The 12,344-nt window shown below is 41.9% G+C and overlaps 1 protein-coding gene across 3 annotated transcripts in view; it reads left to right on the top strand.

Moving 5' to 3' along the window:
• ETV6 (ETS variant transcription factor 6) overlaps window positions 1-12,344 on the top strand; it is a 149,596-nt gene that overhangs the window by 114,965 nt on the left and 22,287 nt on the right. For all 3 annotated transcript variants that reach the window (XM_053387546.1, XM_053387545.1, XM_053387547.1), the window contains exons 3-4: window positions 3,624-3,788; window positions 4,962-5,096. In XM_053387546.1, the coding sequence (XP_053243521.1) occupies window positions 3,624-3,788; window positions 4,962-5,096 (300 nt within the window). The remainder of the gene's footprint in view (window positions 1-3,623; window positions 3,789-4,961; window positions 5,097-12,344) is intronic.

Genomic DNA, 12,344 nt, shown 5'->3' with positions numbered 1-12,344 from the left:
TGTATTTAGATTTGGTGGAACATTTTTAGGAGTTTCAGGAATGATTAGAGTTAAAAATAGAGCATATAAAAGAAAAAAATGGAAAAAAATATTATTTGGAAAGGTTGCCGAAATGGGCATATATTACAATAAACAAACTAATATTACATATAGTTACGTAATGCAATTAAAGGGATTAAATAGAATTGAGGGAAACTAGCACAACAGGTTTCAGAGAGATTGTAAGGATAAAAGTGCGATAATGCTTGATAACTGAGGGTAGGCAATGCATAGAAGTGTTGAAATGCAGAATAGAGGACAATTTAGGCAGGAAGACAGGAATAAAAATTAGAGCTTTAAAAGAGGAAGTTGAGAGAGAGAATTTAGTATTGTGGAAAGAAGAATTGTCTGCAATTATATTTGGGCCTGCTTGTACTGAACCTCTCTCTATATATATATGGCGGCAAACAGAATCAGTTCAGAAAATACAAGACAGCAGAAGGGACAGGTGTTAAAGTTATGTTTTGAGATTTAAGATCTAAAGATGTAACAATGGTATACAATGCAGTTAGAGATCCTATGGCACCTGGGGCATTACAGTTGCTACAGCAGCAACAAAAAGCACTAGGTAGTCCACAAGAGCCTTGGCACTTCTCCAGTGGTCCATGGGGGGAGAAGATTGGAGATCACGGCCCTGAATAAGCACAGAGAAATTCACTTTTTTTTTGGTAAGTCACAGAAACTATCAAGAGAAGGCATTAAAGATTTTATGCCATGGGTTCATTTACCAGAAGTAAACATTAGCAAGAAACAGGACATAAATATAGAACAGGTAAGAAAAGCTATAAAACATTCTAAGAGTGGAAAATCTCCAGGTCCAGATAGATTCATAGCAGAATATATATTAAAAAAATACTGACAATATAGAAGCACCATTAGTGGAGGCTTTAAACTAAATTTAAACTGGAAATCTGCCCCAGAAATGGAAAATAAGAATCATATCTGTATTATATTAAAAGGGGAGAATAATGAAGATTCAATGTTGTACAGACCGTCTGCCCTATTGAATTTTGATTGTAAAATTTTAACCTCCATAGGGTAACAGAAAAATGTGTGCATAAAGATCAAACAGGTTTTATTAAGTCACGAGCTATAATAATGAGTTTAAGAAGAGTATTAAATATTATGCGATCTCTTGGTTTCTGGATGAAGAATAAGCTTATGACAGGTTCAAGTGGGGGTTTATGAAGGAATTTTTTTTGGAAAGGATTGTATTTCCAACAAATTTCTGTAAGCCGAAAGATTGAAATATTTTTTGCAGAAGGTAACTGAAGCTATCAAAAGAACTGTACGGAACAACCTTACATTTACAGAGCAAAATATCCTCTTGAATTATATACCCAGCACATGGAACCCTACGAAAGGACAATATGAGTGGACTCTCCCTGCCCTTAACTAAAGCAAAAAGACTGATACTGATGAACTGGAAAAATAAAAATGCAGCTCCCTTCTACGATTGGATTGGGGATTTATACAAATTTACAACATATGAACAACTTGCATATAAACACAGACTTGCCAGGGAGAAATTCAATGATATTTTGAATCCATTCTTACAAATACTGTAATAGGTTGAGATCTGTTGAAGTACAATAACAACCTTGTAAAATACAGTGGTACCTCGGGTTACATACGCTTCAGGTTACAGACCCCGCTAACCCAGAAATAGTGCTTCAGGTTCAGAACTTTGCTTCAGGACGAGAACAGAAATCGTGCTCTAGCTAAAGTGGTGCTTCAGGTTAAGAACAGTTTCAGGTTAAGAACGGACCTCCAGAACGAATTAAATACTTAACCTGAGGTACCACTGTATACAGTTTTGGGTTTTTCCCTCTCCCCCATTTGTTTTCCCTTCTACACTGGTTCTGTTTCTCTTTTTCTTTCTTTTATTTACATCTCACCATATTTAGTGCACATATAATTATGTATTTTTTTAGCTTTCAATGAAGATGTTATATATATCTGTAAGCTGATAGATATAGAAATATGGTTGGGGTGAGATTTAATGACTTAGGTTTCCCAATGTTATATCCTAGTAGAGTGGTAAGACAAGAGTGCCTGCGGTCAGAGGCATCTCTAGTGCAATAGATAAGACAAAGTAAGACAATAAAAGGCATAAGAATAGCAGAAATAGAACATAAAATCAGCTTTGACTGTGATGATATGGGAGTTTTCTACACAGAATCAGCCAAAATAAATTGGGGAAATGAAACAGGAGTATAAGGGGCTGGATTAAAAATCATTATAACAAAACATGAATTATTACCAGCAAATGTATATTACGATGAGATTGAATATGAGAATTTAGCTGGTGTAGTAGAGTAAAATATCTGGGTCTCAAAATCACAGATTACCTAACAGAACTATTTCAAAGATAATTAGCTCCCAGCTAGATCCGGCACAACAGATCCAACAAGATGTAGAATTCTGGGAAAATGGGGTGGGGGGCAATAAGCCTAATTAAGATAAACGTTTTAACAAGAATAACGTGTTTTCTGCATAACATTCCCATGTTTTTACATCACAAACGGTAAAGGAATGGCATAGAAAATAATATCAACTTTTATGTGGCTAGGGAAAAAGGTAAGCGTATCAAAGGTTATAGTGAGAGGGAATCACTGGAAGCGAGGACTGTGGAGTCCTGATTTTGAATTTTATTTTGAAGCAGATATTTTAAATGCATTATGGATGGTCGAAAGAATCAGAATGAAATAATATAGGGGATGGAGTTATACAGTAAATATTGGACTTAAAACATGGGATAAACACAGAGCATATCTCACTTCCAACATATCTGATATACTCAGTGCTTTTTTCTAAAAATGTCTAGGGGTACTCTCATATTCCTACTCATATTGAAATGTTGCCCCACAATGAGGCCAAACTTAGATTCACAAACTGTTTAGGGGTATGCGTACCCCTGCGTCCCCCCAGAAAAAAAGCACTGGATATACTCTATGTTTATCCCATACTGTAATTCCAGTACTTACTACGGTTTTCCATAGTGTTTCAATTTTTCATTCATGATCTAAAAGCTTTAGGAGTCACCATGGATTCCTGGGGTAAGAGTGTTATTGCCCTGGTGTCCTGCTTGTGGGGCTCCCCACTGGGGGAAGCCCAATGCTGGACTAGAGAGGCCTTCAGTCTGATGCTGAAGGTCTTTTCTTATTTTCTCCTAGGCCGTTGTTGGTGGAAGGGAAGCTGTCTTCTTTTCTTGAAAAGATATTTTCTGTACCATCATAGAAGGCACAAAATGTGATACAGATGCCCAGGTTAGGGATGCGCAGTGCTTTTTTTCTTTTTAAAAAAAGGTTTAGGGGTGCTCTCATTTTGACTCAAGAAAATCACCATTTTATAGTTCAAATTGGAAAAAATAAATACAGTAAATGGACAAAAGTATAAAGATTTACAAAAGGTTTAGGGGTATGCGTCCCCCCAGAAGAAAAGCACTGGGGATATGTGTAACCCCATAACATGATGCTCAGCAAATAGTGAAATCCCTGTGTCAGATTCTCCCTGGTATTTTGTGGAATATTTTTGTTTTGGTTTCAGTTTTTCAGTGTATGATTATTCAATCATTTCTATAGGCTTGCAGCCCATTTACTGGAGCAGAGATGATGTAGCCCATTGGCTGAAGTGGGCTGAAAAGGAGTTCTCATTAAGACCCATTGACAGCAACACTTTTGAGATGAATGGCAAAGCGCTCTTGCTTTTAACCAAAGAGGATTTTCGATACAGGTCTCCACATTCGGGTGAGTACTAAGAAATGGATAATGTGGCCTCATTCATATGTAGTGCTAAGTGAAAGTATGGGTAAGCATGAACGAGAAAGCATGTGGGTATTCTTAACACAAACCACAGCTGCTTTGTTCCTGCTCTGGACTTGCTAATGTTGTGGCACCCAGAACTAAGCCATGGTTTGACTTCGCTATAGCCAAACCTTGATTTAGTGCTTGTGGTTTGTCTAGAGTGAGATTTGAACTTAATGCTAAACCGAAACAGGACTTAGGTACGGATAGCACAACAGCAGCATGGCAGGAGTGAAGCCCCTGTGCATTTTGCTGTGAGTACCCGTGCACTAGGTCATTCATGCTTAGCCAGGATTTGGCCTACCAAATTGCATAGGACTGGTACACAAAAGCCCTCTTTGGCCCCATTGCTTCCCACTGCTCTCAGAATTTACTTCAGCCCCTTGCCCTTATTCCCAGTGGTGTGGTTGCTATGTTCTAGTCTCTAGGGACATAGAAACCACACCACTGGGAATAAGGGCGAGGGGCCTGAAGTAAATTCTGAGAGCAGTGGGAAGCAATGGGGCCTGCAATCAGTCTTGAAGTCCTGGGCAGGTTTGTGCAGGTGAAGGTGGTCCTTCAAGTACCCTGGTCCCAGGCTGTTGAAGGGCTCCAGCCTTCTCACAGATGAGAGCTGCATTTCAAAAGCTAGATGTCATGGAAAGATGTTCTTCTGTCTAATGCAGAGGTGGCAATGGGGAGGGGGGCATTGAGCGTGACGTCAGGCCGTTGGGAGGAGCCAGGTGGCAGAGCCGAAGGTGGCCGCAGTGTGGCTTCAGTGGCTGGTGACTCCTGCTCCTGCTGCTTCCGCTGTCTCTGGCAGGGGGCTGCTTTGACCATCTCCTTCCTTCCATGGCGGGGGAGGAGGAGAAGGATTTGGCCCCTGAAGTGGTGCTGTGCTCAGCTCTGCATTTCGCCTCCTCCACTCCCTTTGAATGTTGGGGGGGCAGCCCCTCCCAAAATAATCAGGGGAGGTCAAAAGGAGATGGCATCCTTGCTCTAATGTAATAGTTTTCTATGGTGCAGAATTATTTTTTGTATGGGGAAACATTTCATCCTGTGTTGCAGTCCAAAGTTGCCCAAACATAGGGGAACCATATATCTTTCATTCACTTGCATGGTCTGTTTGTCTTTTAGGTGATGTGCTATACGAGCTTCTTCAGCATATCTTGAAGCAAAGGAATTCTCATGTGCTGTTTTCACCTTTCTTCCATCCTGGGAACTCTATCCATGCTCAGCCAGATATCATGTTACATCAAAACCATGATGAAGGTAGCAACACATATCTCTTTGTTTGTTTGTTTACAACCAGTGTTAGCTGTGGGCTTTGTGTGGAATGAAATAGGATACATGGGGGGGATACTTGGCAAACCCTTATATTATGACCATGGTTGTGGCTACAATTTTTTTAAAAAAATAATAATAATATTTATTAAATGTTTTTTTAAATTATAAAAAAGGAAAAACAGAAAAAAAGACAAAACAGAAAAATAGAAAGAAAAAATACATCCATCATTCTCAAATTTTCAACTTTCATTACCTTCTTTCTTTGACCTCCTCCTCCTCCCCTTTCTTGTATCCTGGTTAATAATTATCACAGCAAATCCTTTCCATAGTTCATAATATTTTGTCCTTACATTATCTTAATCTATTTTCATCTTGTCTTATAGCAAACCTTAAAACTTAAAACTTAAATCTTATTTTTACCGACTTCTCATAACCATATCATTAACCTAATTCTTTAAACATTTTTACTAGAACCAAGTAGTTCCATTTCAACATTTTTCTAGCATTCATCAATTATTTTAGAACAGTCCTAATGGTAAAAGAAAAAAAAGTAAAACAATCCAATCTTCATCCAGCGTCCCTTCCTCCTGGTCCCGGATTTTGTCAGTCCTTTTTGTCCCATTAATCTAGCGCATTAACCTGGTATCCTTATATCCGAGGCCCTCAAGTCTCTTCCATGTCCCTTCTGCGACTCTTTTTCATATTTTCCTTTCACTTGTGGGAACTCCAGCTTAGTAATGTTTTTGACCCTTTTCAGCAGATCAGCCCCATTTCCATAGTCCAGACTAAACTCCATGTGATATTTAGACACCTGTTTCAGATTCCCTCCAAAATTAAGAGCCCCCAGAGCTCCAAACATCTGACGGCCCATTACCAGACTCAGAAAGTCCAAACATCCCTGCATGGGAGGGTCAGTCCAACCCCCCATTTCCAAACCAAACTAAACTTTATCTTTCCAAATCTGGTTTTTTCCAAATTCATTTATCAAATCCAAAGGCTCATGATCCTGCAGGGCCGCAACTCCCTCCATTTCTGGCACCCAGGATTCAGCAGTATCCTCTTCTCTCATCTGTGCTGTCATAGCACACTCCTGTTTTAATTCCTGGGTAGGCTCCATGTAGTTTCCTACTGCCTGTTCAAAATTTCTGGCCGCATTAGTCATCAAATCAGTCTTCTGGCTTAACTGATCCAATAGGGCATTTATTTTACAGAAAGCACCCAGCTGAGCTTCTGAAAACATTGTCCTACAAGGTCACAAGTCCTTTCCCACGATTGTAATCTGTAACAGCTGCGAGCTCCTGAAGTTGGTTACAATTTCACTGTCTCCCTCTAGGGGGAAAACTTCTGTTTATTCTTTCTTTTAAGAACAATAGCAACAAAGTTTCTTTTTAAAGATATTCAGTCAATATTTGTTCCTTTGGAATGCGAAAGGAAACAATGGAGTCACTATGTTACTTTTCTTTTAGCTATCTGTCAAAAACATTTGTCTCTGGTCAATGAGCTTCAAACGTCAGTCCTGACACTCCGCTCCAGGATCAGGACGGTGGAAAGTTACTTTAAACTCACTTCTGCAGGTTTAAACAGTCCAAAAAGAGATCCCCCTTCTTCTCCTGCTACCGAAGGGGGGTTCCACGATTTTAGATGATGAAAGCCAATCCTTTAAAAGTAATTTTCTAGGCTCTAGTTTACGTTGTCTTTGCTTTATTCTAACTACAAAGAAACGGAAGGCTGACTTCCTGTTTAGACCTTCCCGTTTCAGTACCAAATTGAAGTAAATTTTAAGTCCAATTCCTCTCTACTGGCCAGTCCTTATTTAAAGTCCAATTGTTCCAGTTTTAAGTACTCACGGGTGATTCTTTAGATGCCAAATTGTCCCAGGAAAAAGGCAGCGCTCTCCGGCAACGGCTATGCGGCTTCGCTCCACGGAAAAAGCAGTAGACTCACAGCACCGCGCCACTTCCCCCTCTTCGCTTCGGAGCCCGTTAATGGGTTCCTTTGCAGGTTGGGGGGGCGCTAAAGGTGCCCGCCGAGTCCCATGGTCACAGGCTTCATCCGCCTGTGATTTTTTAAAGGGTCCCCGCTTCACCGTAGCGGAAACGACCCGTTTCGCGCGGAGCTGGTCCCTCCAGTTCAGAGGGAGTCCACCATTGCCGATGGCGCCACCCCGGAAGTCCCGGTTGTGGCTACAAATTTAGAGCACTCCTCTAAAAATGAACTCAGAATTGCTCCATAGTTAGAAAATATGGTACTAAGGAAACCAAAGAAGGCCGGAGTTTGAAGTAACAACAGTAAACTTTATTTTATTTTTGTCATAATATGCAAAGAAGGCTTACAGCCAGATCCTGAGTCTAACTTTGTTGTCAAAAGAGTGTTTAGCTCTACAGATTAGACCTATTTGCTTCACTTACACAATGTGAAATGGCAGGCTGGTACACCTGCATCAAACACAAGTGTGTATGTGGCAACCACTACATAATGTGTGAATTGGCCTTTTATCATGGGTGTCCGCTGTACTTCAGTTTCCTTTCACATGAAGTTTCTATTTAAAGAAAGCAAAACATCATTTTGGCAGTGGCCCATTGCTCCATGGGAAAGCACATGGTCTGCATGCAGAACTCTGTAGAATCAGTTCCTGGCTGCTCCAGTTAAAATGGACCTGGGGTAACAGGACTGGGAAAGAACTGCAATAAGATGAGCATTAAGGGTGGAAAAATTTCCCCAAAGATACCAACTGTATTCAGAAGAGATTTTGCCCACCACCATCCATCCTTCTCTGCAATGCACAACCTCTCGTGTATTTCAAGGCACCTTTTAGTTCATGTGGTAAGATGTTGAGTCCCCCAACAGGCCTGGCTAGTGCATCTTGTGAACTAGATATATGGTCTAAAAATTGAATTGGAAACATGGGGGCTTTGGGGGCGTAATGCCAAATCATACTTTGGAATTGGAAGCACAAATGTACGTCTCACGTGCTTCCTGTTTCCCTCATGCATTACAATGACCAACTCCTGTTCCTGGTTTTCAGCAAAATGTAGTTGTGCTGTTTCATCCAATCTGCATGTTTCACATTTCCCTTTATGCCAAGATTGTAAACCACTCTGATTTGGTGGAAACCAGGAACAGAAGTTGCAAATCTCTGTGTGGGAGGAGGAGGACACAAACCCAAGGCTCCTTGGGTGCATTCTCATGACAAACAGCCACATTACATTGGAACCATAAGGCTTGATTCTCTAACTAACTATTCCAAAGTTCTGCTGTTCAAAATTGTGTTTTAAGTTGTGCCATCTTAGTTCTTGAAAACTTGGAGCTCCTTTCTGTGCCACAAAGGCTGGACACTCCACTGCTGCCCTGTACAGTACATCCTGTACTTGTTCAAAGAAAAGATGATCAGCTGATCCCAAGATGTATTCATTAGGGAACTCCCTGCCTCATCTTATTTATTACTTTTTATCCTACAGAGCTATGGACATACACGGTTCCCCCTTTCTGAATTGTATCCTCACAATAACTCTGGATCAAGCTCCCCAAGAGAGCTCTATTTCTGAGGAAGGATGTCACTGTGATGCCAGGTCATCCTTGTTTAAGTTCAGTATTTCAGCTACTATGCCCCTTAGGCTCTCTTACCATCTGGTATCTTGATCCCTTTCCCTGTTCTTTCAGGGTATGGGCTACATCGGAGATACATGCAGGACTGGAACTGGCAGCCAATTACCTGGCATCACAGTGACATTGGTAACTGTTTGCTCATGCAGTTTGTGATCAAACCATGCAGGCAAAGACAAAAAGAACCAACAATCAACAGATTGTCTGGTTTTGCAAAGTACTGTGCAGGCAACTTCACAAGAAGCTGATCTTTGAGATTGCGTATCTCCATGCACAACGCTTCATAAGACCTGATGATCACCTGAGCTTGCAAGACCAGGTGCACAGTGCCTGATTTCAACATGTGGACAGAAGCCTGTCATCTTTGATGGACACCTGATCATAGGAACCTGTCATTGGAGTTTGCAATGTCAAGTGCAGAACACTTTGCAGAAGACTTGTAGGAGTCTTGGTTGACCACAAACTTGACATGAGCCAACAGTGTGACGCGGCAGCTAAAAAAGCCAATGCAATTCTGGGCTGCATCAATAGGAGTATAGCATCTAGATCAAGGGAAGTAATAGTGCCACTGTATTCTGCTCTGGTCAGACCTCACCTGGAGTACTGTGTCCAGTTCTGGGCACCACAGTTCAAGAAGGACATTGACAAACTGGAACGTGTCCAGAGGAGGGCAACCAAAATGGTCAAAGGCCTGGAAACGATGCCTTATGAGGAACGGCTAAGGGAGCTGGGCATGTTTAGCCTGGAGAAGAGGAGGTTAAGGGGTGATATGATAGCCATGTTCAAATATATAAAAGGATGTCACATAGAGGAGGGAGAAAGGTTGTTTTCTGCTGCTCCAGAGAAGCGGACACGGAGCAATGGATCCAAACTACAAGAAAGAAGATTCCACCTAAACATTAGGAAGAACTTCCTGACAGTAAGAGCTGTTCGACAGTGGAATTTGCTGCCAAGGAGTGTGGTGGAGTCTCCTTCTTTGGAGGTCTTTAAGCAGAGGCTTGACAACCATATGTCAGGAGTGCTCTGATGGTGTTTCCTGCTTGGCAGGGGGTTGGACTCGATGGCCCTTGTGGTCTCTTCCAACTCTATGATTCTATGATTCTATGATTCTACACCCCACAAGCTCAGCCCAGTTGTGTCTTTACCTTCTCCATGCCTGGTGTCATATTTGGGCACAGCTTAGCCAACACAGTCTCACAGGCCAAATGTGGTTCCCATAAGCCACAGGTTCCCCACCACTGCTCTGCACAAAACATGTGGTGGCTGGATTTCAAGGACTGCACGTTGTTCAGCTTCTTCTATGGACACAACCCATAAGAAGGAAGACTGGTTTTTGTTCTAAGTGTGTGATGTCAGATAGGAATGTCAAGCCAAGAGGTGCTGGCTAGTTCTGCAGCATCAGGTGTGCTATGGCACCTTCCGCTTCAATGGAGTCCGGGGTCTTTTTCACCTCCAGTCCCTTATAGCCATACTCTACCCTTGTTTTATTGTGTTCTCCAAGTGCTTGGTGAATACTTTTGCTCTTTGCTCCTTTCCCCTCAGCTTTGCTTCCAACCACTAAAATAAAGCTTTCACATATGCATTTTTTTAAAAAAGGCACCTCTTGGTAGAAATTAAAAGCCGAGGAGGAGCATTTTGTTTTAATTAAGGATTACTTCCAGTCACAGACTCTGGGCAGTGAGGGAAGCCCTTTGTGCCAAGACTTCACAGGCAGGTAATGAGGGCTTCTTGTGTACTTTGAGTCACTTGTGCTGCCTCTTTCCTGTTGGTGAAAGAACTCACACAGCTAAATATAGCCCTGCACTGCCTGTTGGGTTTGTTGTTGTGCTTAATTCTTCACTGGGTTCTGTGGTATGTATCTGCTCCAACCAGCTCACTTTGAATGGCCATATGAGGGAAAGGGCCTGGCAAGCATTCTCCAGGCGATCTTTACAATTCAGTCTTGAGTATGGTTTCTGTTTCTCTCCTGAGTGTTGTGTAGGAGAAAAGAACTGTTGGTGCACTGGAAGAACTAAATTGCTGAAAAACCACAAGGGTTTTGTGCTTCTAATTCCTAGGCATGGTTTGCCATTATGTCCAAACAGCCCCAAAAGCCCACCTACAAAGGAGACTGCTGGCTGCATCTCTGCACAATTTACTGTTCTGGTCTTGCCTCCTTCCAATCAGCCTCAGTGAGGATGGAGGAATAATTTCTGTATCTGGAAAGATCCAGTGAGCCAGCCACACCTAATATGAAGACAAATTACTTGCCCTTAAAGGAGATGTCCTTTGCATTTTTTCCAGTCAGGAGTGGCACTTCTGATTAGGGATTCAATGCAGAAATACAGAAAGTGGGCTCTTCTGCAGATGAAGGGTTAACTGGGAGGGGTATTGTTTTGGTCGGTTGGTATGTTATGTGTGGCTTTTTGTGTTTTTATGTAATAAACCGCCTTCTGATCCTTGGATAAAGGGCAGTAAATAAATTTAATAAATAATAATGATAGCTCTTGCATGTGCATTTAAAAATACATTTTAGGCTTATGATGGAAGAGTGTATCCAGTTTTAACTGAGGATAAAATAGTTCCTTGGCTGTTACGCAGAACCTACAGACCACAGGCTATTCCATTTCTGTGGTGCACAGCCATCTTTTCAATGAGCACTTTGACTGATAACCGGCAGTCCACAGGGCCCTCCCTGGCACTCCTGCCAAGTGTCACTGAAGATGGCAACACACAGGCTGTGTGTTCCCTAATTCAGATCTTTTTTAATGCAGAAAAAGAAACACATTCTTTTGAAATGTAATCCTTGCATTGGTTTAAAGGTGTAAATGTTTAATGTTATGTCTCTCTGTTGGACTGCATGCAGGAATTGTGTCAAATGACCATGGCTTATCATGCAATGTGCAGTGTCTGAGTGAATGGGCTCCATGAGCCCCGGGAAGCCGTGCCTTCTAGATGGCACCAACCTCATTGCAGAGCCTGATCATTCATGCCAGAAACATTTATCTGGCAAAATTCCAATGCCTTCCAGAGGTTGATGTGTGAACCACCTTTTCCTCTGATGCTGCTCACACCTGCCTTATGAGAGCGCATCAGAGAACCATATCTTGCCATCACTTCACTATCATTTCCTGACAGAAGGGCAGAGTTTTAAGGAGATGTGAGATCAATTGAAGTGATGTCCTATCAATCAATATTTTGCATTTATTTCCATGCATATGGCAAATAGCGTGCAGTGGGTGAACGTGTATACTGCATATGGTGAAATGTTTCTGACTTGGTTATTGTGACCTTGACATGCAAAAAACTTAACTCAGATACAGAAAGAGAGAGAGAGAAACACAATGCAAGCCTGTAACCCCACCCAGAAATAATTCTCAAAAATAATTCACATTGAGTTCTGTATGTTCATACAACTACAGTGGAACCTCGGGTTGCAAACGTGATCCATGCGGGAGGCACGTTTGCAACCCACAGCGCCGTGTCTGCACATGTGTGGGTTGCAATTTGGCACTTCTGCGCATGCGCAAAGCGTGATGTAGTGCTTCTGCGCATGTGCGAGCGCCAAAACCCGGAAGTAATCTGATCTGGTACTTCCGGGTTCTGCGCGGTGTGCAACCCAAAATCACGTAACCTGAAGTGTCTATGACC

This window comes from Podarcis raffonei, chromosome 5 (genome assembly GCF_027172205.1).
Source record: "Podarcis raffonei isolate rPodRaf1 chromosome 5, rPodRaf1.pri, whole genome shotgun sequence".
NCBI lineage: Eukaryota > Metazoa > Chordata > Lepidosauria > Squamata > Lacertidae > Podarcis > Podarcis raffonei.
This window is presented reverse-complemented; position numbering and strand designations above follow the sequence as displayed.